Source organism: Eptatretus burgeri, chromosome 2 (genome assembly GCF_056783735.1).
Source record: "Eptatretus burgeri isolate ZD-2024b chromosome 2, Ebu_testis_v1, whole genome shotgun sequence".
Lineage (NCBI taxonomy): Eukaryota > Metazoa > Chordata > Myxini > Myxiniformes > Myxinidae > Eptatretus > Eptatretus burgeri.
The window spans coordinates 74,571,030-74,596,732 of record NC_140962.1 but is presented as its reverse complement, the minus strand read 5'-3'; the positions used below and the strand labels follow the sequence as shown (position 1 = coordinate 74,596,732).

The 25,703-nt window shown below is 42.8% G+C and overlaps 1 protein-coding gene across 2 annotated transcripts in view; it reads right to left on the bottom strand.

The window, feature by feature from the left end:
- Window positions 1-25,703, bottom strand: part of TTLL5 (tubulin tyrosine ligase like 5) — a 270,134-nt gene that overhangs the window by 153,014 nt on the left and 91,417 nt on the right. For both annotated transcript variants that reach the window (XM_085869871.1, XM_085869872.1), the window contains exons 14-17: window positions 23,549-23,610; window positions 16,491-16,570; window positions 3,934-3,963; window positions 3,456-3,530 (exon numbers count right to left, since the gene is read on the bottom strand). In XM_085869871.1, coding sequence (XP_085725997.1) covers window positions 3,456-3,530; window positions 3,934-3,963; window positions 16,491-16,570; window positions 23,549-23,610 — 247 coding nt within the window. The remainder of the gene's footprint in view (window positions 1-3,455; window positions 3,531-3,933; window positions 3,964-16,490; window positions 16,571-23,548; window positions 23,611-25,703) is intronic.

The window sequence follows — 25,703 nt, the reverse complement described above, 5'->3', positions numbered from 1 at the left end:
TTCGAGCCTGTTTGCAGGTGGGTGCACGGCAAGGCAGGGGCACTGGCAGCGGACCAAGGTACACTCACACATTTTGGGTCATTTTATTAGACGCACGACAACTTCTGCCTTGGTAAGCCGAGACCGGATTTCTTCCCCCCCTGAATGGTCTACTGGGTACCCATGTCTAATGTTTAATTGTTAAGTCAGGCATTGTGATAAGCATCTGCTCTTTGGCTATTTTTATATAACTGTTTGGTGAATTCCTTCTTTGTTTTAGATCATTTTGTTGAGATTATTTTGATTGATTTTAATTCCTCCATTTACACCACGAGGAAATAAAAAGTTCTTCAGTTTATGTATTTTTCTTTATAATAAATGACTTGTTGATGTTTCAACCTATCCGTGCTTGCCATTTCCTTCCATTGATCGAGCATTGTCCAAACCTAGATAGACTGGGAGGGAATTACCAAACTAATTAACCTGTCAGAGTCAGCGTGCACCAGCGGTAAACGCTCGGCCGCCTTACTTAAGATCTAAGGCCAAAAAAAAAAAAATGTTGCATTGGCGTAACCCGCCCGACCCTAAAAATTCTGCCGACCCTACGTTTTTTTTTTTGTTTTTTTGCTATCGAAAAATTTTGCCGACCCTATTTTATTGCTATTTTTGTTGTTTTGCTATCGTTTTCAAGTATCTTGTTGATTGCGATCGCAAAAACCCAGAAGTGTTTCGGACAGAACCCGCCGACAAAAAGGGTGGTACTCGAGCCGGGGGAGATTTTGGGAGGGATTTATTAGGAAAAAAAAAAAAAAATCCCGACCGACCTACCCTATTTTTCAGTGACCCGTTACGCCAATGCAACATTTTTTTTTTTTTGGCCTAATCAAGATAAGATCGGTGCATCGCCGAGGGCACATTCCCTGGTCAAGAGGCCACATGGCCTCAAGTTAAATGGTAACTTAGACGGTGGACATTGGAACTCGTGGTTAACTGATTGGAGTTTGTGGTTGTGAAGCAACCCACTATACCACAAAGTTAATTGTGGGCGGTGACCTCAGGTCCGGTTCTTCCGAGGAGAAACGAGGATTAACCCCCTTTAATACACTCGGTACCCGTAACAATATTGTTACGTCTGGGGGGGGGGGGGGAGTATGCATTCAAAGGGTAATTAGGATGTTTAATTAGGTATGCCATGCTGTTCGAGTTGTACCAGGATCTCGATGTAATAAGTAGAAATTCAGTGGTGATAAGTTGTCTATTAAATGTCCATTTCCTTGAGGGGGAAATGATAATTGTCACGTAATTAGATAGGGAGACGGGTTAGGGTAAGTGTTTATGCGTATTCCCTTTTAGTATTCCCTGTAGGCTTGCCGTGACATAACAGGACGGTGCTGTGGATGGCTCCGCCCCTTGATCACGATTGGCGGAAGGTGACAGGAGAGGGCCAATAAAAGGGCTCCATTGGTAGTGACGAGGACTCGAGTATAAAAACGTTCTGATTGGGAGAGTGAGGAGGAAGAGTCATAGAGGAGAAAGGGTCTGGTCGAGGCTGTTTGTCTCTGAGCGCGTTCTCTCATTGCGCTGGTTCGTTCCTGGATTCGTCGCGTCTAGGGGCCCTGCTGTGCCTCGTGCCTCACCTCGGTTGGCTCTGGAGTTCTGCTGGCTCAGAGTACGAGACCGAATGGCGGGTGGACCTGCCTCCCTCTCTTGCTCGCATCTTGACACTAGAACTGGCTCCCTGGCGGCTGTGAGCGGTCTTGGGCCTACACCAGGAGGTCGACACCACCAGGAACAGCACCACGGTGACTGGTTGGAGCTCACAGGCCGGAAACCGCGGTTCTGCGCGGAAGGGCTGACGGAACCTCGGCATCACCGTGTCTTCTGCCGCTGACGAGCGCAACGCCAGCTCGTCCGGCACCAATCCAGTGACTGTTACGTCGACACCACGGGCAAGCCTGACCACTAGCTACGTTATGTGTGTGCGTGTGTGCGTGTGCGTGTGCGTGTGCGTGTGCGTGTGCGTGTGCGTGTGCGTGTGCGTGTGCGTGTGTGTATCTGGCGCCTGAGAGGGTTTGAGATTTGTATATCCATTGGAATTGTTTGCGTTTCCCCCACGCCCGAACCCACACCACCTCCCGTCGAATCGCCCACGGATCCCTCCTCTTGCCGAGTCTTATTATCGTTCTGGTTAGAGAAATAAACATTATTAACTCGGTGAAAAGCGACTCGTGCCACCTTCCTCGTCCCGTTTGCTCTAGAGCAATTAAAACCGCCATCCTCGGGTTATAAATAATAAACCGCCTCCATCGTTTCGGCTCATTCTACGTTGGCGGGACTGTTCAAGTCCCATGAATGTCACAATATCTTAACTAACAGATTTGTCACCCAGCTTAATGTCCATCTGAAAGACAGTGCACATTGTGGTGCCACACCATGCCTGTAAAGCAACAATCTGACAGTTTTTAGTTGGGATGAAAATCAAACTGAGGTTTTGACAGGTCAAAGGTTAGTGGGCGAAGTCTGCACCATCACTTTTGGACTTATCATCTTCAATATGAAAGTACATACATATAATTCATATAATAAGAAAATAAGAATTCTTTACGAACTAGAATGGCATTCGGTAGAGCGCATACCTCTGCCAAGCTGAATATATTATGTTGTATATCCCACTGATAGGGTGGATCTGGATCCGTACCTGAACCAAAATCTAATGGTTTGTTCTTATCACCTTACCAAATTATCCCTTTAGTTTTGTCATAACCCCTCCACAACTTTTTGAAATATCAAGCTATATATGATTTTTCCCCCAATCTCTCAATGGTGAAGAATCACTTTAAAAAAAAAGAATCACTCCAACTGAAGGAGCATTAATGAAAAAAAAAATCCTTTTCAGATCTTCAGCAAAATTGAATCAATTATTTGTTGTCACACACCTAACTTGTCCACCAAGTTTCGTCTGAATCCGTCTGGAACTTTATGAGATATCCTGCTCAAAGACAAGCAAAGAAATAGACAAACAGGGGTGGAAACACAACCTCCATCCACCCATAGATTACCCTATCTATAGCTGCAGGGGCAGGCAGGGCAGGCGGGACGGGGGAGGAGGTGGGGGGGGAGGGGTGTTTGACTGTGTGAGGAGGAATGTGTTGTATTTTACAGTTTTCGTTTCTAATTTAATGAAAATAAAAGAGCAAATCATCAATACATCAGTTTTCTTCACTTCCCTTTGATGTACAGTGTGTGCTGCTTGCATTTGCAGGGTTGGGATGCCTGTACCCAAAGGGGTCATACACTTGTTTATGGTGATGTCACAACTAGGAGCATTAATGAAATACCCTTGTGAGCATGCATTACACACTCAGTATCTAAGTTACCTGAGTATCAGTGACTAAACCAAAAAATGAAGGCAAAAATAAAATTATTCAAATTAAAAGAAGACATGCAAGATTGGAAAGTATGCGTCTCATTCCAACCTCCTCAGAAGACAGGGCAAGTGTCCGAGGAATGTGTTTGTTCTCCGTGATGTTTGTTGAAGCCAGCCGATGAACCTGGAAGCACAAAAAATGCTAAAAACAGCTCTTCAATGCTGCCATAACCACCTCTGCACAGCTTTACTTACAACCACAACAACGTATGCAAACCAACACCACAACACTTTTCCACCACTCCACGCGTGATCCTTTGCACCGATGAAAACCATGTGTGGCCAAAATAAGTCTGCAACCCGGTGATCAGAGCCTTTCATTTGACTGAACTTTCATATTAAATTTCCAACCTGTTCATTGTGAAATCTAATTACACACTTTTCCATTGTTCTACCTTCCACCCTACTACCCCCACTGCGATGGTCTTGCCCTAGACGTTATGTATGGACGACTCTGTGAGCCAGTCGTAATAAAATCAAACAAACTAAGTACAATAATCAAGAGACCAAAGAATGTTCAAACTTACCCCAGAGGATACTTGGCTTGAGAAAGGGCGCTAGGAGGCAATGGAAAAGAGGGAGAGGGGAGGAAGGGTGGCAATTAAGAAATACCCTAAGTTTCATAATTAATCAACACAACCATTATTCCATCACAAAATATCAGCTGTTCAAAGGGTTTTCAAATTACCAATAATTTCCTTCGGTGTTTTTTTGTCCTGGAAAATAATATACTGTATTTGGTTTGGTTCGATAATCACATCTCGCCATTCTTGTAGTCGCATTAAGCTTTGCTAAGTGTTCAAAGCATTAAGCTTTGAATGATGAGGAAATGTCTCCTAGCGTCATTTGCTAATCCTCTACATGCTGATCGAAGCATCTCTCTTAACCCCGTTATATCTGCCTGGGAGATTTTTCCCAATGCAATCGATACCTTTTCGGGAATATTTACAAGTGGCTTTCATTGTTTTTTGATGGGAAAACTGGTCGCAGAAGAAGTCTCCTCGTGGGCAACCCAAAAATATGAATTAATGTTTTAGCCCCCAACATTTCCAATTTCAGAGAAGAAAAAGAGGATTCAGCACAGAGCGTTGGGGGAGCGGTTGGTTGGGGGGTGGTGGGGGTGGAGGGCTCAGCTTGCGTTACATAAACTTTTCAAAATTTTCAGCACTAACTTGTTACAGATGGAAGAACACAGCCAAATATTCGGGTAAAATAACAATTAGTAAATAAGAAAGTTTAATAATGAGAGTGAAGAGAAAAGAACAACAAATGCCCCACATTTAAATAAAGGCCAAAATTTTAAACCAGTAAATTACTTTAAATATATTAAGCCGATTACAACACATAATCGATGGAAAAATAACAAAAGACGTAAGAAGAAAGGCAGGCAGGAGCTTTACCAGCCTATAAGCAGTCCAAAGTCACTCACATGAAAAAGGATGGACATATCAATAAAGATAAAATTGAAAGACATTCAATAAGACACATAGATTGTGATACAAGGAGCATCCACATAGACGTCATAGAGCCTGATGAAACGAGGAGAAAAAGAAACAAATAGATTCCTTCAAAATGTGCTTGTTGAGAAACATGTTAAGTAAAAATGGGATGATTTTATAAGAAATTAGAACGGCATTCAGTGGAGCGCATCTATCTATCTATCTATCTATCTCTCTCTCTACCAGGCTGTGCAGTTTAGGTTTTGGATCCCACTCATAGGACGGACCTTTATCCGGACTTTAACCAAAATCTAATCAGCTTGTTCTTGACACCTAACCAATTCATCCACATCGTTTTGTCATAACTCGGCCACAACTTTTTGAGATATCATGCTATACATAGTTTTTGGCCCCATCTCTCAATGGTGAAGAATCACTGAAAAAAACTCTCGGATCCAGATCCGGATTTTGATCTTCACCAAAACTGAATCAATTTGTCCTCGTCACACACTCAATCTGTCCACCAAGTCATCCGAATCCGTCCACAATGTTTTGAGATATCCTGCGCACAAACAAACAATCAGACAGGGGTAAAAACATAACGTCCATCCATCACAGATGGCGGAGGTAATGAAGAAATGGGAGCAGAACAAATTTGAGTGAGTGCGAGAATATGAAAATCGAGACCGAAATGGTTTGGAAATATCGAAGGAATGGATGAAGAAAGAGAAGTGAGAAGAATAAACCAAAACAGGATGAACATTTGAAGACTGGTGGGTAGACCAAGAGTCATATGGAAGCAAACAGTGGAGAAGGATCTAATGCAAGCTGGAATTAATATGGAAGAAGCACAACATCTAGGCTAAGATAGGAAAGGGTGGAGACTTGTGGTTTGGGCCTTCTGCTGCATTGCAGTGGTGAGATAAAGGCTATCAAATATGGCAAGTTGGCTTCGATGTTTCCCTCTTTATACCAGCTCTCAGGCTCACTTGGGCTTGCATTCTTTGCTTTGCTAAAAACACATCACATGTCTTTGATTATGTGAACAAAAAGCTTTTTCATGTTTTGGATTATAATGTTTTGGATTGCATGTCATCAGTATTATGTTACGGACATATCAGCATTATTGGTTCACGAGTCAGTAAGTTCACGAGTCAGTAAGTGACCACTATATTCGTTATTGGTGTCTGTCTGTATGTCTGTATGTCTGTATGTATGTCTGTCTGTCCCGAGTATAGCTCCATGGGTTTTGATCTGATCCTGATAAAATTTTGGTGGGAGGTTTATATCATGATCTAGTTGTGTTTTCCTGAGAATGGGTGTGGTGCGCCCATTATGGGCGGAGCCACGCCCAAAAAAAATGTGTTTTTAGGGGGTAGCCAATTTCAATTTGCATCTTCTCCTCGGGGGTTTGTCAAATCTAGCAGAGGTTTTGGTATTTGGTTAGCCCAATGGCACCTGCATAGCCCCACAGAGCTCGATTTTTTTTTCATTTTCGTCCCAAGGTCAAGGTCACAAGGTCACAAACTTAGAAAATTGCGAATTTTGACATAAAAATCTATCTTCTCTGAGGGGGTTTGTCGAATCTGGCAAGGGTTTTGGTATTTGGTTAGCCCAATGGCACCTGCATAGCCCCACAGAGCTCGATTTTTCATTTTCGTCCCAAGGTCAAGGTCACAAGGTCACGAACTTAGAAAATTGCGAATTTTGACATAAAAATCCATCTTTTCCAAGGGGGTTTGTCGAATCTCACAGGGGTTTCGGTATTTGGTTAGCCCAATGGCACCTACATAGCCCCACTGAGCTCAATTTTTCATTTTCGTCCCAAGGTCAAGGTCACAAGGTCACAAACTTAGAAAATTGCGAATTTTGACATAAAAATCATATGACCACCCAAACTTTGAGAGCTAGGATGACAATATTTTTTATGCATAATCTGGAGGTCATTCCCCACCGAAAGTCTTCAAACCATTTTGCTCTGTCTCGAACACCTTGCCCGTGGCACCCCCTTAAAGTTTGTTTTTACGCTGATTTCATAAAAGTATGGATAATCCGAGGAGTGTGAAATGCCATATAGCCGATATGACGTTATATTGTTCCTGGAATGTTCCAGAGGAAGTTTTGCACCAAAGGTCATAATCCTTCACCTTTGACCTTTAAAGTTCACAAAGGTCAAATTTTCAAAGTTGTGGGAATCGAACCGGGTTTTCGACCTTCTTCGACGAACTAACTCCATTAAGCTATAGCACGTATCCTGTTTCCTTATTTTAATGTCCACAACATTGTTTCATGACCTTTAAAGGTTATGCAAAGGTCAAATTTTGAAATCCTTGACCTTTGACATTTAAAGTTCACAAAGGTCAAATTTTCAAAGTTGTGGGAATCGAACTGGGTTTTCGACCTTCTTCGACGAACTAACTCCAATAAGCTATAGCATGTATCCTGTTTCCTTATTTTAATGTCCACAACATTGTTTTGGGACCTTTTTAGGTTATGCAAAGGTCAAATTTTGAAAGTTATTGAACGAAACCGGGTTTTAGACATTTTGCAGCTAATAACCTGTCACTCGTACCACATCATGTTGGTCATTTTTATAACTTGGTCAAAAATTATCATATTGTCTCATCCTTGACTTCTGAAACTATCTACATTGTCAAATACCGCTCGTGAACCATTGCCATCTCCAGACTTGTAATGACATTTATTTTCCATGGTGAATATTCATAACCTTGAATATTCTCTTGCCCTCCTTTCTTTGAAGGGTGACAGGGGTGCGGCAGAGGGGGAGAGGGTGGGGAGTGTATTAAAAAAAACTATTACGTAATTATTGGGGGGTGTGGAGGTGGGGGGAGGGGGAGACAAGGGAGTCATTAGCACTGCATTACAGAGCATCATGGGGGTTGGGGTGGATTTGTCAAAAATTGCATAATACGGATGGTCCCTCGCATGACAATAATTAAATCATGAAATAGATATAAATACAATGCCTCATAATTTTGAGGACATGTGATACTTTCCTGAATGCTCTCATGTCCAGAAAAAGCACTGTGTCATCACACATGTAGAATATTGTCAGTATCTTGGGTAAACGTTTTATGTGTGCATTGGAAGGAGAGGGGAGTGCCAGATCGGGCTAGTACATACATGGTGTATACAAGAGGGAGGAGGGCTGGGGTGTACATGTAGGAATACCAAATCATAAAACAGGAATCACATTTGATCTGCTCGTCTTTATTCAACTACTTTTTCAATCACTTCCTTTTCATAAATGGCAAATTTTCCTAATCTGGGAAGCCATAATCGAGCATTATATTAAGATATGCACATATTGAATCATCGTCATCACCATGTACCATACTCTCTGCAGAGCACTGGTGCTGCCGAAGCAGTTATGAGGCCACAATTCTGGTTGGGTCACCACTGGCTCAGGAAGTCAGGCAGGAATTTGAAATTTGTTCATGATGCCAGCGATGGCTCACCTACTTTTTGCCAAGTACAGCGTGGGATCTTTAACAACTACCAACTAATAACGGCAAACGGAACTCCCATTTAATGTCCATCCGAGGGAAAGGCACACAAATTTATGAATCACCCTGCCTGTGAAACACTGAGATGACAGTTTATAGCTGGGTTGGGATTCAAACCCAGGCTAGACAGCTGAGAGGCAAATGTGCATACCTCTCAGCCATCCCGACAGCCCATATATCGAATGGGTTTGTTTAACAGACAAATGAGTATTGTTAGTTTCATACAAGATTATTGAGGATGTGTTTTTGTCTGCTAAAGTTATATAATAATGGATTCCACAGCCGTGGCAGTGTCAGGAATATGCCTTCGACTCCGAATCAAAATTATTTCAATCAAGTCATCCTGTATTATTGAATCGTTATGATGTTTGCAGTAATCCTGGAGCGAGAGTGCATTGTGCTGAAAGATAAAAAGAGAAACCCTTTGAAATTTCGGCAGACAATGCGGTTAAGTTGATTGATGAGTTGTGACTCTCCTATGACATCGTCTTGTCAGCTTTCTTGATCAATTGAGGAATAAGCCTCTCCATGTAAGTAGCATTGCAACAATAAGAAGCTTAACTCTGTTTTTTTTTATCTGTGGCAATTTCACCTGTCTCTACACACCTCTATTTCCTCCAACAAAGATCAACTAACAATAACACATCTCAACTATATGTTTCTTATCTGTGGCGGTTTCAACTGTCACCATGTCAGCTGGTTCGGTGTTGGCTCGCCAACCATCCATGGCATTTCAGCAAAGGCCTTCTGCAACTCCGTGGGTTTGACCCAATCTCTAAACGTCCTCCCTCCTGGACCTAGTGATGATTAACGTTCCATCAAATCTCTCTTAAAAAAATAATAATAATAATCATTGTTGAGGCTCGTGTAAGAGCTACAACACAGAACAGATCAGGACGTAACAAAACAAAAAGAACAGAAGAAAGAGAGGGGGTGTGACACACCAACAACAGAGTTCAGGGACAAAATAGAGGGACACTTGGAGAAATAATGGATGTGGGGAAGAATGAGAGCAAGGGGAGGACACCGGGGGTGAACAATATGGATACAGCTGCAAACTCTCAATCACAGAAGTGGAAGGAAAAAATGGAAACCCACACAGAGGTGGGCTTGGGGAGTGTTAATCGGAGTAGAAAAGATCATGGATGTGGATCGGGGTTTGAAGCCCTGGAGGGAGGAATTAGATTTATGAGGCTGAGGACATATTACTGGTTGGTTCCACAGGTGATAGAAAAAGGAGCAAATAAGCGAAGGTGAGTTATGAGTTTGAATTTTGGAAGTTTCACCAGAAGGGGGATGCTGGCAGACTGCATGTGCTCTGCAGAAACTGGAGGGGAAGAAAAGGGGGCAGGGGACAGAGAATGGAAAGAGCAAAGGGTGCAAGACCAGAAAAGAGGCTGTACAAGACAGAGACGACCAACCTGTCTATGATGTAAAAGTTAGATGACCAAAGATTTAATTGCAGGAGATTCCAATAATTTTGAAGGTCTTGGTTTCCACAGCATCAAGTTGAGCAAGGTGTGAGGCAGGAGGTGGGGCAGCCCAGAGGATAGAGCAGCACTCCAGCAAGTTGTGGAGGAAGGCCAAAGGCCTTGTACGTAGATAGGAGTTCAAATGTGCCAAAAAAAAAAAAAAAAAAAAAACTTTGCACGATGGAGGATGCTTAGTTGGCGAATGACTTTCGAGGCAACCTCAGATATGTGGTTTGCCAAAAAGATCATGGCTGAGAGTGAGGTCCAAACGTTTGAGTGACTGAAGTTTTAAAGGACCATAAAGGAAGTAGATGGAAGGGTTTGTCAGATGGTGCTTTGGGAGAGACAGAGTGAGAGTGTGAGATTTGTCAGTATTGATTCTATAAAGTTATGCAAAGAGAGAAGAGGCTGCACCCTGCCAATTTGAAGGATGAGGGATGTTCTGGCAAAGGGTGGCATCATCAGCAAAGATATAAAGAGGATTTTCCAGAGTCAAAAGGATCATTGATAATGATTAGGGATGGGATTTAGCCCAAAACACTGCCTTGAGAAACTCCAGCCAGCCTTGACAGGGAAAGATGAGAGGATGTCAGTAACCCATGTGCGGAGGTGGGCTTGGATGCCACTGGCAGAGAGTTTGGAGAGCAAGTCGGGGTGCCAGACTGCATTGAATGCTATATATATCATATGTCTAGAGAGAGGGCCCTAATCTCATGTCTGAGATTGAGGGCCTCGATAAATTGCTGGGAGAGTAGAAGCAACATGGCCAGGCTAGAATGACGGGGTCTGAAACCAAACTGATGATCTGAGATCAGGCCGTTCAAGAAAAGGAAGCATTTCATGTCAAGTACAATGACAGATTCCATGGCCTTGCTTATAATTGGAAGCAAGCTACTCGATATTTAGTTAAGGGATCTGTTTTTGCACCATGTTTATGCAATGCAGTGATGTAAGCTAACTTCCCGGCAGATGGAAGATGACCGAAGGCAGATGCCAGGGTGAAAAGAGCAGAAATGTATTTAAGAAAAAGCAGAAAAGGATACCATTGGCTGACCTAGCTACTGAGATCACTTACAAAACTGAAAGCAAATGAGGAGAAGACAACCAGAAACTGAAATATGCAGACAGGGCATCAAGCTGCTTGGAATGCATCATTCACTGGTTTCAAAGTAGGAAAAAAAAATCTGCTGGCCTTCCACACTGAAGCAGTGTAAAAGAATGGCTCGTTTCCATGGGGCCACCACATCTTCTAAATCCAGTCCAAGTAAGTACATTTCGAATGACTGATACCATTGGTTGCCATAAACTTCTCCAACTTCTCATGTGAAAAAGACACAAAGTCCCAGGAGCAGTTGGGTGTGACTATGTAGGGTGGGTACAGAGAGCAAGGGCTTACCAGATTTCACCAGGTATAATGAGCAAGGGCTGTAAAAAAAAAAGGTGCCACCAGGTTTTGGAGGAGGGAGACAGGTTTGAAAGTTCAATCTTGAGGTTGGCCAAATGTTGTTTTCTGTCTCTCCTGAGAGTGGTCACACACGTTGTGGGCTTTGTGGAATGATGTGAGATTGCCTTTGGTCGGGTTTGCCTTCCAGGAAGAGAAGGAATTTAGTCGTTTCAAAGCAACTGCCTCACCACAGGATTCGGTGTACCATGGGCAGGAAAAAAAAAAAAAAAAAAGAGTATGACAACTGAAGACGAGATGGGATGGATCTGTGCATAAGAGCGAGCAGGTTTCTGTGGAAGAATTCCCAGGCCTTGTTAATATCATGGACAGTAGATATAGTTGGCCAGTTGGTACATGCGAAAAAAACATGTGACTTACTGGTAATTATAAACATCAAACTGTTAATTAATTGCTTAAACAAGTACTCATCACACTGCTCTTATTTATTTATTAGGATGCAACCTGTGTCTGCTTGACTACATCATATTCTGGGGGGCGTGGATGTGCCGCTGATGCAATGCCCCCCGTTTCCAGCGTGCTGGTACTCATTTTGCCAACCTCAGAAGGATGGCAGGTTGAGTCAACCCACCTGTTGTTAATTCAATGAATTTGACAGGGAATTGAACTCAAGACCCTCGCATCTTAAGCCAGTCATCCTAACCGTTAATCCCACACCAGGCTTCACACTGCTCTGACTCAGTGTGTCTCTGACATCCTCTCTCTCAACCGGAACAACCACACCTTCATTTCCAGCAGTTCCCAATGACGTAACTGCTGTTTTCGAAACACATTAAACTCCAAACCTAACACCAGTCCTGGAGCGAGATGGCGGCTTGCAGTCCCTGCCGGTGAGCCGGAGTGAACTGCCAGGAATCACGGGTGCTGAAACAGCTCTCTGAAAATAACCAGGGAGATGTTGACTCTCCAACAATCATATGATCAGATGAATGAATCAATTGGAGCAAAGGAAGAACAGGAGACATTAGCAGGAAACTTGGTCATAACAAAGTCCAGAAGGGAGGATATGTCATTGGCAGAAATCTGGGTTGGAAGAGTCACAAATTGAGTCAGGCCCATTGAGTCACCGAAGTCCTTTGCTGCTGTGCCAAGGCTGGTGAGAGAGAGGAACCAATACCCAGCCAATTGGCATGGTGACAGTTAAAATCCCCACATACAAGAAAGAGAGCATTGGGATGGGTGATTAAAGGTTGGTCTATGTTTCTCTTGAGCCCCCATTGGCTCAAAAGATTGGACCACTCTCTCCACAGCACTTGATGTTGATTCCATGTGGGAATACTTTCACAAAAGTATACTTTCTCGCATGCATCAGTTTATCCCATCCCGTCTGTGACTTTCCTATCCATCCTCTTCACCCTGGTGCACTGAATCCTGTGAGGGAGGTGGTTGCAATCAAGCAGCTTGCTTTCTCAGCTCAGAAAGCTAACCCAACTGAGGGTAACTTTATTTCATTCTGTAAGGCTTGCAACAAGTATGTCCATCCTGAGGCAAGACCGAAAACATCATTTTACAAATCTCAAGGCTGAACTCCTCAACCAGTCTCCTTCTTCCAAGTCATGGTGGTGTCTTGTCAAGTCTGTTTCTGGCATTTGCTCCCTCTCCAGCTTGTCACTCACCTCAAAATGGCAGTACTGCAGATTTTGCTTGCGATAAGGCAGAATGTCTAAACTCGAAACTGTCTTTTCCTCCAATCTTATGTAGACAACCCCATCCTGTTCTGTCCCCATCTTACCGAAACGTAACCACTTTTTACTGGACTCTGTGTCCTACTCACCCGAGAAGGTAGAGCAAGTTATGTCTGGCCTTGACCCTGCTTTGGCCACGGGGACAGATGACATCAATGCCCTTGTTCTCAAATCATGCTCTGCCATTCTTGCTTCCCCTTGATATGCTCAATTCCATCTATCGTCCTCCTTTGGCCACCTCCACTGTGCATGGAAGTCAGCTAGTATCACACCTGTTCACAATAAGGGTGCGAAAAAGCAGACCCGACCAACTACAGGCCAGTAAGTTTGCTTGCCATTACAAGCAAAGTCAATGGAATCCATCATTGTTTTAATGTCATCTTTCATATTTTTGAATGATCTGATCTCTGACGATCAGTTTAGATGATGTCCCAGTCACCCAACTCTGTACATGCCTCTGCCCCTTCCTCAACAATGGTTGGAGGCCCTCAATCTTAAACAAGAGATGTGGACCGTCTCCCTGGACATGCCTCAAGCATTTGACACAGTCTGGCATTCTGCTTTTCTTGCTCTCTGCCTGCATCACAGAACCAGAATCAGTGGCATATTTGTCGTCGATTTGAACCCGAGCTGAGTGATATCACAGACTTTGAAAATGGTACGTGCTGCTTCCTTGTTTGATGCTCAGCATGGAAAAGGATAGAGCGCAGACAAATAACAATAATTTGGCAATATTAGCGCAGGCTTTTATGGGCTGAATGACCTCCTCCTGTGAAAAAGTTCTTTGTAAGGGAACATATCTGATATATTATTATTATTATTATTATTATTATTATAGAAGGCCACCTTCATTCCAGGATATCAGACTTCCTCCACTCACACAGTCAATGTGTGACCATCAATGGAACCCTCTCCTTCCCTTTCCCATTGGAAAGAAGAGTTCCCTAAGGCAGTGTTTTGGGACCAGTCTTGTTCTTCATTTATATTAATGACCTCTCTCTCTGATGTTGTGGAAAACCTTCTCCACCTTTCTGTAGATGACTTTACATTGTGTGGTACAATACCCCCATCCCTCTGCTAAGCAAACAGCAGGTGTGTGTGTGTGTGTGTGTGTGTGTGTGTGTGTGTGTGTGTGTGTGTGTGTGTGTGTGTGTGTGTGTGTGTGTGTGTGTGTGTGTGTGTGTGTGTGTGTGTGTGTCTGAAAATGATTCGACGCTGCTCAGATAAATGGAACATACTCTTCACTCAAGAAAAACCTCACAGTTTCACCCTATCACTTTGCGATGATAGTCACAAAAACCCAGATATCTATTTCCCTTGGTCATCCACTGGAAAAGTTTCAGTCTCTTGAACTTCTAAGCCTCACCATCGGCCATGACCTTTCACAGGCTAACCACAGAGCAAATCCGGCCTCGAAAGCCAATCGCAGACTGGGCATCTCACATCGATCCAAGTATTTACTTGGCAAATCAGAGCTACTCATAGTTTACAAGGCCCTTGTCGATATCTCAATGGTGTAATGCTCTCCGCTATGGGCTGGTGCTCAAACATAAATCCGTCTGTCCTGTATTTTGTGGAATTCAAAACTCTTATAATTACTGGATTCTCCTGTGATGAGGCCAAAGCACAAGGCGTGTTGTTCTCACATCACAAGTGGCTGGTGGTGTCTGTTTTTTTTACCATCTACTCTCCAACAATGGTCCCTCTACTCTTTCCAACTCCACAATGCACATGTTCTTCCGGTAACATTCTACTGGCTAAACTTCCAAAATCCAGGTTGACTGCACACCTCAACTTTTGTTCCTCACTTCTCACCGTCTGTGGAACCACCTTTCAGAAGCTGTTCTGTCTCGCTCTTCCTTCTCGGGCTTCAAGTAGGCAGTGCATCACCACCTCATATCATTCCCCATCTCCAGGTCCATGATTTTTATGAACCCATCAACGCTTCCGAACTCAAACATCTTTCTTGGTGATTTCATTACTTCCTCTGCTTCTCACTCTCTTCGTTCCCCTGTTCATTTATCCCCTTGCCAGTTGTGCCCAATTGTTGCCCCACTACCTCACTGTCAAATTAACATTGTTCTTCCATGACCTTTGTGCTTGCATACAAAAAAAGCCCACTTGAAGCAATGGTGAGTCAATCGTGTTTGATACCACGCGTAGAAATACTGAAAAGCGCATTCATTTTCCACATCATTGTATTAAAATAATCTGCACTCTTGTTGAACACATAGCAGATTAAAATATAACCTCAATAGAGCCTCATTCATGTTCTTGGGGTAATTCATTTTTGGGGTTTTGCTTGTTATCTTTAGTAATGGTAGAGGGTCTGGCAGGATGGCCTGGAGGTATGCACACTCGCCTCTAAGCTGTCTAACCTGGGTTGGAATCTCGGCCCAGCTATAAACTGTCAATCCGGTGGTTCACAGGCAGGGTGATTCATTAATGTGTGTGCCGTCCCTCGAATGGACGTCGAATGGACGTCCCATCTGCTGGCATTAGTTGGTGGATGTTGAGGATGAAACGGTGTCCTTCCCGAAAAATAGGTGAGTTATCACTGGTACCATGGCCAAATTACAAATTCCTGCCCCAACTACTGCAAGGAAGGCAATGGCAAATCACCCAGTATAACCCTTGCCAAGAAATTGCGGCGGCAGCACTGATACTCTGTAACAGAGTATGGTACATCAGAATCATCTTCTTCTTCTTGCATATGGCAGCTTTTCTGCCGGAGAGCTATCATTTTGTTGGGGCGCGACTATGCCGTTGATGCTGTGCCCCATACCAGTACACTGGTACTCATTTTGCCAACCTCAGAAGGATGCTCAGGCTGAGTCAACCCCACATCAGAATCATAGAGAATGGAAGAGGCTACTCTAGCAGTGTGGTTTTAAACTGTGGGTACAAAGTTCCAATGAATTATTTGGATGGGGAGGAAGGGGATGTAGTATGCACTGATGCATCAATGTTGTGTGGAGGGGAGGAAGGAGAGATTAATTTTTGAAAGCTGCTTCCTTGCAAGTTGTATGGGAAAAAGTAGACACGATACCAATTTTTACACATGCATAGTGTGCTCATAAAAAAAAAACACACAAAAAAGTTAAAATAAAACCAAAATGCCAGAACAACACATCACTAACATCTACAACTCCTGGATGGGATGGATTTAAAATAACCACTAATCCCATGCCACACATTATGGGTACCATGTCAGAAAAGGCGGAGACCTGCTAAGAGCAAAGTATCTTAAAAGGCAAAATGTAAAATTCACCAACAAATCGTAGTAAGTCCCGAACTTATTTACCATGCAGTAAATTACAGGAACATTTGCCGAATTCACACTGACTTGCTCTGAATCGATGGCTTCCATTATTCACTTCATATCCTCAAATCAAGTGTTGCGTAACTTTTGGATGCTTGCTTCACTTCCCCGCTCTCAGCCAACAATCAAAGCAGGAGACACATTGCCATAGCAAGGTGGACTTTTTCACAGTCTTACCTGGGGTCTTGAAGAATGCCTTGCTGAGCCATCCCTTGCACCTCTATGCCTGTTCACTGAGGGGTCCTGGCAGATGAAACCTGAAGGATAGAGTGAGCAAAAACATTGGCCATTAGCAAGCAACAGGCCAGCTGGTATATTTCCTCCATAGTTGGGAGAAGACAGGTAGGGATTTTCAAGGCCTTAAGTTGACAGTTAACTGCTGGAATCTATTCTCGAAGAGGTGTGTGTGTGTGTGTGTGTGTGTGTGTGTGTGTGTGTGTGTGTGTGTGTGTGTGTGTGTGTGTGTGTGTGTGTGTGTGTGTGTGTGTGTGTGCGTGCGTGCGTGCGTGCGTGCTTTGTTCATGAAGCAGAACATTTTCTCTCTGCCAACTCCCCTCTTCCCACGTCTCTGTCTCTGTCTCTGTCTCTGTCTCTCTCTCCGGGAGATGATTATGTCCAGACGGTGTGTTGTCTCCGAACGTGTCCAGGCGGTGTTTGCTCATTTCTGGACATGTCTGGGCAGTGTTTATAGTATGACTGGTATAAAATGGATTTCAAACATTATTTTTGTTTCCATCTTCACTGTTAGGGTTAGCTTGAAATAGGGTTAGCTTCACTGTTAGGGTCACTTCACTTCACTTCACTGTTTCCCCTTCTCTCTTTCTCCCCTGTTTTTCTTCCACTCTTAGTATTCCCATCAGTGAAGCGATGGGTGGTATTTGATAGTGTATAATAAGTCGACCCAATGGATTCAAATAGTTTAACTGTCGTAACTATATTTGTGTACACTTTAACGATGTCTTAATGGTGGGAATTTGTGCAGCTTGAAATAAAGAAATTACATTCATTCATATGGCTCATCTCTTTGATAACATAAAAAAATTACCCCCGTGTGGGGGTGACGGTCATCTCTATAATGTTTTTTACTATCATAATCGATGAACCGTTGCCAGATATCTCCTAAAATGACAGACTAGATAGGTTTTGAAAATGGCGACTTTCACAACTTTCGTGACCTCGTGACCTTGACCCTGACCTCGAATCCGGGAAAAAATATGTACTTGGGTATCACTCATCGACCTCCACCGACATACCAAATTTCATCAAGATCGGAAGTAAAAAGTTTTCTTTGTACCGGGAGGTGTTTTTGACCATCTTCCAGGTTACGTGGCGGCCAAACGGGACGGAAATTCAAAAATCTGTCCAGTTAGATACAAGATAATATATTTTACTATCATAATCAATAAACAGTTGCCGAATATCTTGTAGAATGGCAGACTAGATTGGTTTTGAAAATGGCGATTTTTATAACTTACATGACCTCGTGACCTTGACCCTGACCGTGAACCCGGACAAAAGTTATATCGTTGTGCAACACTCATCGACTTCAACCCACGTACTAAGTTTCATCAAGATCGGAAAGAAAAATTGTTGACAGACGGATGTACGGACGTACGGACGGACGGACGGACATTTGGTCCGGCTTTATTAGGTCATCTGGGTAGAAATGACCTAACAAGAATAGATTAATACATCCTAACAAAGCCTCACTCACCAACTTTAATAATGTATCAATCTTTCATTGTGGAAAATAACGTTCTGGTAGTATGTTATTACATCACAAAGAGAAAGCTTCAATGCATCCTGTGTACATACAAAAGGATGGGAAAATGGGAGAGGTTCTGACTGTTGCATACAGGTGCACATGAGAAGGTCTTTGGGAGGGGGTGGGGGGGTGGAGGTGGTGGTGAAGGGTGTTCAAACAAATCTGCCATAGTGTACATAATAAATCGATGGCCTTGATGGCTTCTTGCCAGTAAACGAATGCATTGTACCATCTGGTGAATCAGAAATAACATGTCACAAGCAGAATAATCAAAGAAACACTTCAAATGATGGTTTCTTTTAAACACAATCAAAATGTCAGAAACAAATGTAGGATATACCCTGCGGAAAATAAGGGCAAAAAGCTGTGATACATCTGATGCATGGCATGTGTCTGGCCTTGCATCGGGTGGTAAACATCGTTAATCCAAGACCCGACAGAGACAGCCTGAAGGCTCTTTCCTCTAAATTTGCACCATGATGATGCGGCATAGCCCGTCAGCATTGCCAGACAGGAGGTAAAGCCAAGACTTGTTTTTAGTGTTAAGCTCCAAGCTGGATTGCCTCGGCAAGTCTTTCTTAGTCACACCTTCTCCTGCTCATAAAATTATTACCATGGCATGAGAAATGAAGGGTTTGCCGACCAATCCGAGTCCACTTTCCTCACATAATAATCGGTCTATTTCAGTAAAATCTCGGCATTCAATTACAAGTAATCAAAATATACATATAGGAATTATTGTTTGGAATTATCTACGTGATAAAAACGAGGACTCTGGATTCGTAAGTGGTTGTTCCAATGAACCACTTATTTCAGTTTAGTTGCAAATTGAATTTCATCAGCCAACTTTTTTTTAAAAAATTCTCAACATCCATTGCATGAACAAAATATTTTACAAATGAGAATACGACTCAATTACCGTGATCTTATTGCAATGAAGAGTTATACAGTTGGAGCCTTGTGATTACGATTGCCAAATTCACATCTGTGCCATGATTAGTCAATGCGGATGTTTACAGAGCCAGGCTCATTACAAAAATAATCATTGGATTTTATCGACTAAAAAAAAAATCGATGAGTGCGTTTATGGCCAAGGGAAGTAAAGTCCGGCTGATGATTCAAGCGTTAGCCCTTCATCAGAGCAAAATAATGCGGGTAAAGGGAGAGCTTGCATGGTACTGGAGACAGGTCTAAGATCAAAATCACTGGATCAACGATTCAAGGAACTGGATCAAAGGACGACGGGAATTGTGCCATTGATGACAGGATTAAATAACAGAAAAACAAATGAGACAGAGAAGGTGGTTAGGTATAAAAGAGAGAGAGAAAAAAAAGAAAACGACAAGACAAACAAATCAATGAGCTGATAATCGAGGTCCCCTGCCTTTTGGGTGGTATGAGGAGTAGATCTGCGTCATCTGAAAGCTAAATCTTGAACGTTTTTTGAAATATCACGTACACAAGACAAGTTACCAAAGATGGTGGATGTGGAAACATAACTCAGCCAATCACCGTCATGATCTAATCAGGTTGAGATCATGTCACGAGGAAGAGATATCTGCAATATGAGAGCGAAATGTTCAACAGTTTTTGAAATATCGCGTACACAAAAGTAAGTGTATGGATGACCGGTCAGTCGGATGGCTCAGTCCCCCATCTCCAACCTTGTCGGAGGGGTGGGGGACAACAAGGAAGAAGAAATAATATAGAAAGGAATCGAAAAGAAACAGAAGGTGAAAGCAATAAGAGAAGAATGGGTGAGATTAGGCTTTCAAAAAAGATTGGAACTTTAATTACATCGAGAAAAGAGAATTAAGTCAGTGGATAATGGTCGTTAATCGCGTTAGATGCAATTGTGCCCAGAGTGAGACTTATGACTGGCACGAGCCTTCGTGGAGGCTAGTATTCTGCAGTTACACAAACAAACCCCCTTCAATAAACTATGAGCACTCTACAAATTCAATAATAAATCGAATTTACTTCAATCATCAACAAAACTCCAGTTATTTAGCTCGTATTGCTTACATTTTAGTTCACCTCCGATATACACAAGTTGTATGCACACATAATAACCTAAAAAAAAACCCTCAATTCACATAATATGAAATCAGAGTTCACTCGAAAGCATCGAAAAATGAAAATCCCGTCGGCATCCACTTTATAGTCGAATTAAACTTGACGAAAATGACAGCTAAAGAAATTTTGGGGAGTACAATGAGATGTGCCAAGTTTCAATTTTTTCCCATCAGCGGGTTCAGAGATATAATGTTTTAATTTATTGCATTTATTCCAAGATGGTTGCTATACCACGAGACCTATGACCTCATAATTATCAATAAAATACTCTCCATGGTGGGTCGCTCTGACTCCAAAAATTGTCAAATGGACAAGTTGTTGCTGAGAAAGAAATAATAATGAAAATTATGTTAACAAAATTATTGATTTGTCTTCTCCATATTCTCAAAATAAAGCTTTGTTGAAAATTTGATGACAAAACCTCAAATGGTAAAAAAAAAAAAGTTCAGCCCAGACAGACACACAGACAGACAGACCGACACACAGAAGCGATTGCCAAACCCCATCTTCTGCTGCGCGGGAGACGGGCTAAAGATCCGGACACCTCAACTCTGTAAAGAGTACATGGATAAGCATTGCGCACAAAGATACGTGTACGAGCCATGATTATAAAAGGTGAGAATTGTATTTGTGGAACCCCGTTCTTTGTCTACTTTTGGCCACGCAAAGCATACAATATGTATTCACTTGGGGGCTGAAGCAGGCAGAGAGGGAGGGAAGGAGGAACTTCGGTAATCAATGTCAAATCCAGCAGAAAGTGTTGGATCACATAGTGCCAAAGCAGCAGCACTCAAACGCACAAGAAATGTTTTTGGAAACATCACCCAAAGGCACACGTTCATGCACGAGCAAACGCCGCTCCTGGCTGGATAAGGGCCATCCTCCGCAACAGCCTCATCTGGGGTGTGTCACAGCATAACCCACCCAACTCAGTCAAATGGAACGGGGAGCTGGGTATGCCCCGACTCGGACTGCTGCAATGACTTCTGCCGGCACTGTCCCCTCACACGTCTGCTCTAGGTTGGGCTCTCTCTCTCTCTCTCTCTCTCTCTCTCTCTCTCTCTCTCTCTCTCTCTCTCTCTCTCTCTCTCTCTCTCTCTCTCTCTCTCTCTCTCTCTCTCTCTCTCTCTCTCTCTCTCTCTCTCTCCAGACTCCTAACTGACACTGACTATATGCTGTAACTGCTCCTCTCATCAACATCTCTTTGTGTTGTGGCATAGTTTTTTTTTAATATCTTGCTTATGCCTTCATGCTGACCTCAGTAGTTCTGACTGGTGAAGGTCCCATAGACTTTTCTGACCAGCTTTTCCAAGTTTCTAAACATGGACATTATATTGACAAAATATCCATTGCGTCTGCCTGTGGCTGTCCTACTGAAATAATTTCTAGTTACTTAGAGTAAAAAAAAAAATTAAAAAGAAAGGCTCCAATCATTTCCTCATTTCCATCATATATTAAAGATACCAATCATGCCTTACAGATGATTGACCAGTTCTCATTTTCCACCAATAACAAACTTACATTCAGCGTCATGGACATCTCGTCACTCTGCATCATTCCTCATGATGAGGGACTCCAAACATGAAAACATTTTTTCAACCATCGCATCTTTCAGGAATTGAGCACTGAAACCACACTTGTCTGGCTGAAGTGGTTCTCATACTTAACTGCTTCACAATCTCAAGTGACTTCTCCAAACGAATCAATGGTGTGGCCATAGGTACGAAAATGGGTCCTAATTCTGCAAATATTTCTGTTGGGTTTATTGCAGGACAGATATTTACCTCCCCGCCACCGAAGGTGGACGGAGGATATGTTTTCACCCGTCTGCCTGCCCGTGTCTGTGAGCAGGATATATCAAAAAGTTATGGATGGATTCGGAAAAAAAATTTGTGAACAGGTTGGGTGTATGACAAGGACGAATTGATTAGATTTTGGTAAATATCTAGATCCAGATCCAAGGATTTTTCAAGGGATTCTATAGCATTGAGTGATAGGGTCAAAAATGATACATGGCACAATATCTCAAAAAGCATTTTTTTTTTGTATACATAGTCGAGGCTGGTGAAAAAGCCAGTACACTGAACGGATCAGGATGCAACAAGAGAAAATGAGTAGTATAGAGAGGGGGAAGCACCAACAGCAGCGTTGAATGCCAGGATAGAGGCAGACTTGGACAAACAATGTGTTTGGGAAGGAATGGGGGGCAGGAGAGGTTGTTTGGGGTGGATGAGACGGATACAGAAGATACAGACAAAAAGTTGGGAGGCAGGTTGGATGTGTGATGACCGATTTGATCTTGGTGAAGATCTGGATCTGGATCGAGATGCAGACACGAGTTTTTTTAATTCCTTAAATGATTCTTCACACATTCGACGAGAAACCTTTTCTTTGTTGACTTCCACAAGTCTAAAATCACGAGTCAGCTCCATTCTTTCACACTGTCTTTTCTCGCCTGAATCTGTTGTAGCGAGCTCTTCCCCCACAGGATTTCAAGTCTGCAGCCCACCACAACCTTATGGCCTCCCCCATTTCCAACAGCAAGTCTTACTACACCCACAAATCCTGTTCTTACTCTGCTCTTGCATTTCCTCTCTTTGTGCCATGGTGCAAGTTTGTTGTCCTCCCACTGTTTTCCCTTTGCCCGATTTTTGCCTGCTGATCTATTTGCCCTGTTATTCTGTTTTTATACAAGTCTAGCTCGATATCTGTATTTTGAAAAGAAAAAAAAAAAAAACATACGCCAAACCCACCTCTGTATTATGGTGGCTGGCAAGCAGACAAACAAACTAAATCGAGACTCAAGAGGGCATCAAAATTGTGTAAATCCCCTGTGAGTATCATAAAAATACGCAAGTTATGCTAACTGCTTTTGGGGGACATTGAAAGAAATTCACGACACAGCTCTAAGTATAGGAGATGGAAGGATGATTTCAGTTATTCCTGTGAAACTCTGTGCAATAAACTCCACTGTGAGGCAAACCCAGGGCAACTCTTGGGCAAAGTCTCAAAGGCAATGAGGCAAATCACCCTCACAAGCTTTACATTCAAAGTGAAATGGATTGGCCCCAAAAACATTGTACCTGGGGGGAAAAAAATCCATAATGGAGGAAATTTTAAGGCGTGCATTACAGAACGGAGCTAATACATCACATGGAAATTAACATCACACTTTCATATTTTAGTACCTTCTCATTGTAATGGTCACAACAGCCTCATTGAAATACTGAAGCCTGTCATCCACTATAACAAAATAAATTTACAAAGGGATGACAGCCATGAATGCTTGAGCATATTATACAACATACGAGGCAGAAGGTGGCTTTCTGACCAAGAAGATGCGCAGAGATAAAAATGGGAAATACGGAAAAAAAAAAAATAAGGGTTTTCTTACCAACCAGAGAAAACATGTCAGCCACCATACTGGCCTTGATCTTCAAATCGAGAGGAGCATCACTGAATGAGAGGCATAGAACAAAAAAGCTTTCATTCAAACACCATGTGAAACAATTCCATGAGCAACCAACAGCCTCAATAAATGGATGAATATTGAAAAATTTCCATTGCTAACAAGGACATGCTCAGCTCAAGATTCCAGAAAGGTCACTGCATTCATATATATATATCAGGAGTAAAAATTCACTTAAACAGAAGCCTAATGATTCAGAGAAACAAGAGACAGAAGCTGACGAATAAATATTTTCCTAAACGTAAATTACACTTCAAAACAGATAATCTTGATTGACTTTGTGAAGGCTTCATAGCCCTGTTATTGCCTTCAACATCGAGATTTTATTGATCTTGTACCCACCTCAATTGACTGTGATGTTCATTTCTTCAGGGTGTGGTGAAAAGAAGGAATAATTTTTGTTTTTGGTGCGAAGATGGGTTTTTGTGTGTGTATTTATACGGAATATTGCACATTATTGCAGCTCCACCACAAGCCTTAGATCAGGGGTTCCCAACCTGTGGTCCGCGTACCACAGGTGGTACATTTGGACTTTCTCGGCGGTACGCGGCAGAGTGCTTTTTTTTGTTTGTTTTTTTTTTTTAACGCAGTTTTTATTTTACTTCTCTCTCTCATGCAGCTTGTGCACAATAATTAAATTTATATTGAAAGTGGCTGTACAATGACAGCTGTTTGTTAGCGGCCATTGTGCACAAGTCTTATTATTCGTTTTGTCTCTACACGCCACACTGTCATCATTGCTTATTGCCCGGCTTATTGTTCCCGTTATCGTTCACCAGAATCATGTGAATGCAAAAATATTCGGAGAGTTATCTCAAGTTAGGCTTCACTTCCATCCAAAAAGGTGAATTAGAAGCTCCACAGTGTGTGATTTGTGGAAAAGTTCTCGGCAATCAATCGATGAAGCCAAGTCTATTGAAGCGCCATTTTGATTCTGTGCACCCTGAACACAGTGACAAGGACCATGATTTTTTTCGTCGGATTCACCAAAAAGGTGAATTTTTCATCCATGAAAAGATCATGGCTTCGACGGCAGCGGCAGTTTTCAACAGCAGTCCACGGCAGCAGTAAAGGCTGCAGAACAGAAAAAACCTCACACCGTCGGTGAAAGCCTCATCCTTCCCGCCACAAAGGATATCGTACGTCTCGTGCTGGTTGAACAAAGCGCCAAGAAGCTCAATTCTCCTTCGTTGTCAAACACCACAGTTCAGAGGCGCATTGAAGAAATGTCAACCAATATTCGTGACCAGGTGGTGGCAGAAATCAAGGCATCTCCATGCGGATTTTCTATGCAATTGGATGAGTCAACTGACGTGGCAAATTGTGCCCAACTGTTAGCGTTCGTTCGGTACGCGCATGAAGCCAAGTTCTAGGATTAAATACTATTTTGCCGCCCGCTTAAAACCACAACGAAAGCAAAGGACATTTTCGAAGAGGTGTCTTCCGTCTTTGATCAAGTTGGGCTGTCATGGGTTGATCTGAAAGGCTGTACTACAGATCAGGTTTCCAAACGCTCGAAGGCAGTTGCTCCTGAAGTGCGCGACCTACACTGTACGATCCACCGCCACGCACTCGCAGCCAAGGCGCTCCCCAAGCCATTGACTGACGTTCTCTCAACCATGATCAAAATTGTGAACCATGTGAAATCCCAGGCTCTCAATTCGCGACTTTTCAAGAAACTTTGCGAGGATTTCGACTCCGACCATAAAGTTCTCTTATTCCACACCGGGGTGAGATGGTTATCCCATGGAAATATGGCGGAGCGCGTGTTTGAACTGCGAGCTGAGCTTCGTGAATTCTTCGAAAACGATGGAAAACCAAAGCCTGTCGATTTCGTCGCTGCTTTGAACGACCCCGACTGGGCATTGCACCTGGCTTATTTGGTCGACATTTTCTCTCAGTTAAACGCCCTGAACAAGTCTCTTCAGGGGACTGGCGCGACTATCATTGACTTCATAGACAAGGTCTAGGGATTTCAGGAAAAACTCCGTCTGTGGAAGACGAATGTCGAAGCGGGAGTGGTGGTCATGTTTTCTTGCACGGCCGATATTCTTCAGAAGCGTGGAAAGAATCCCCCAAG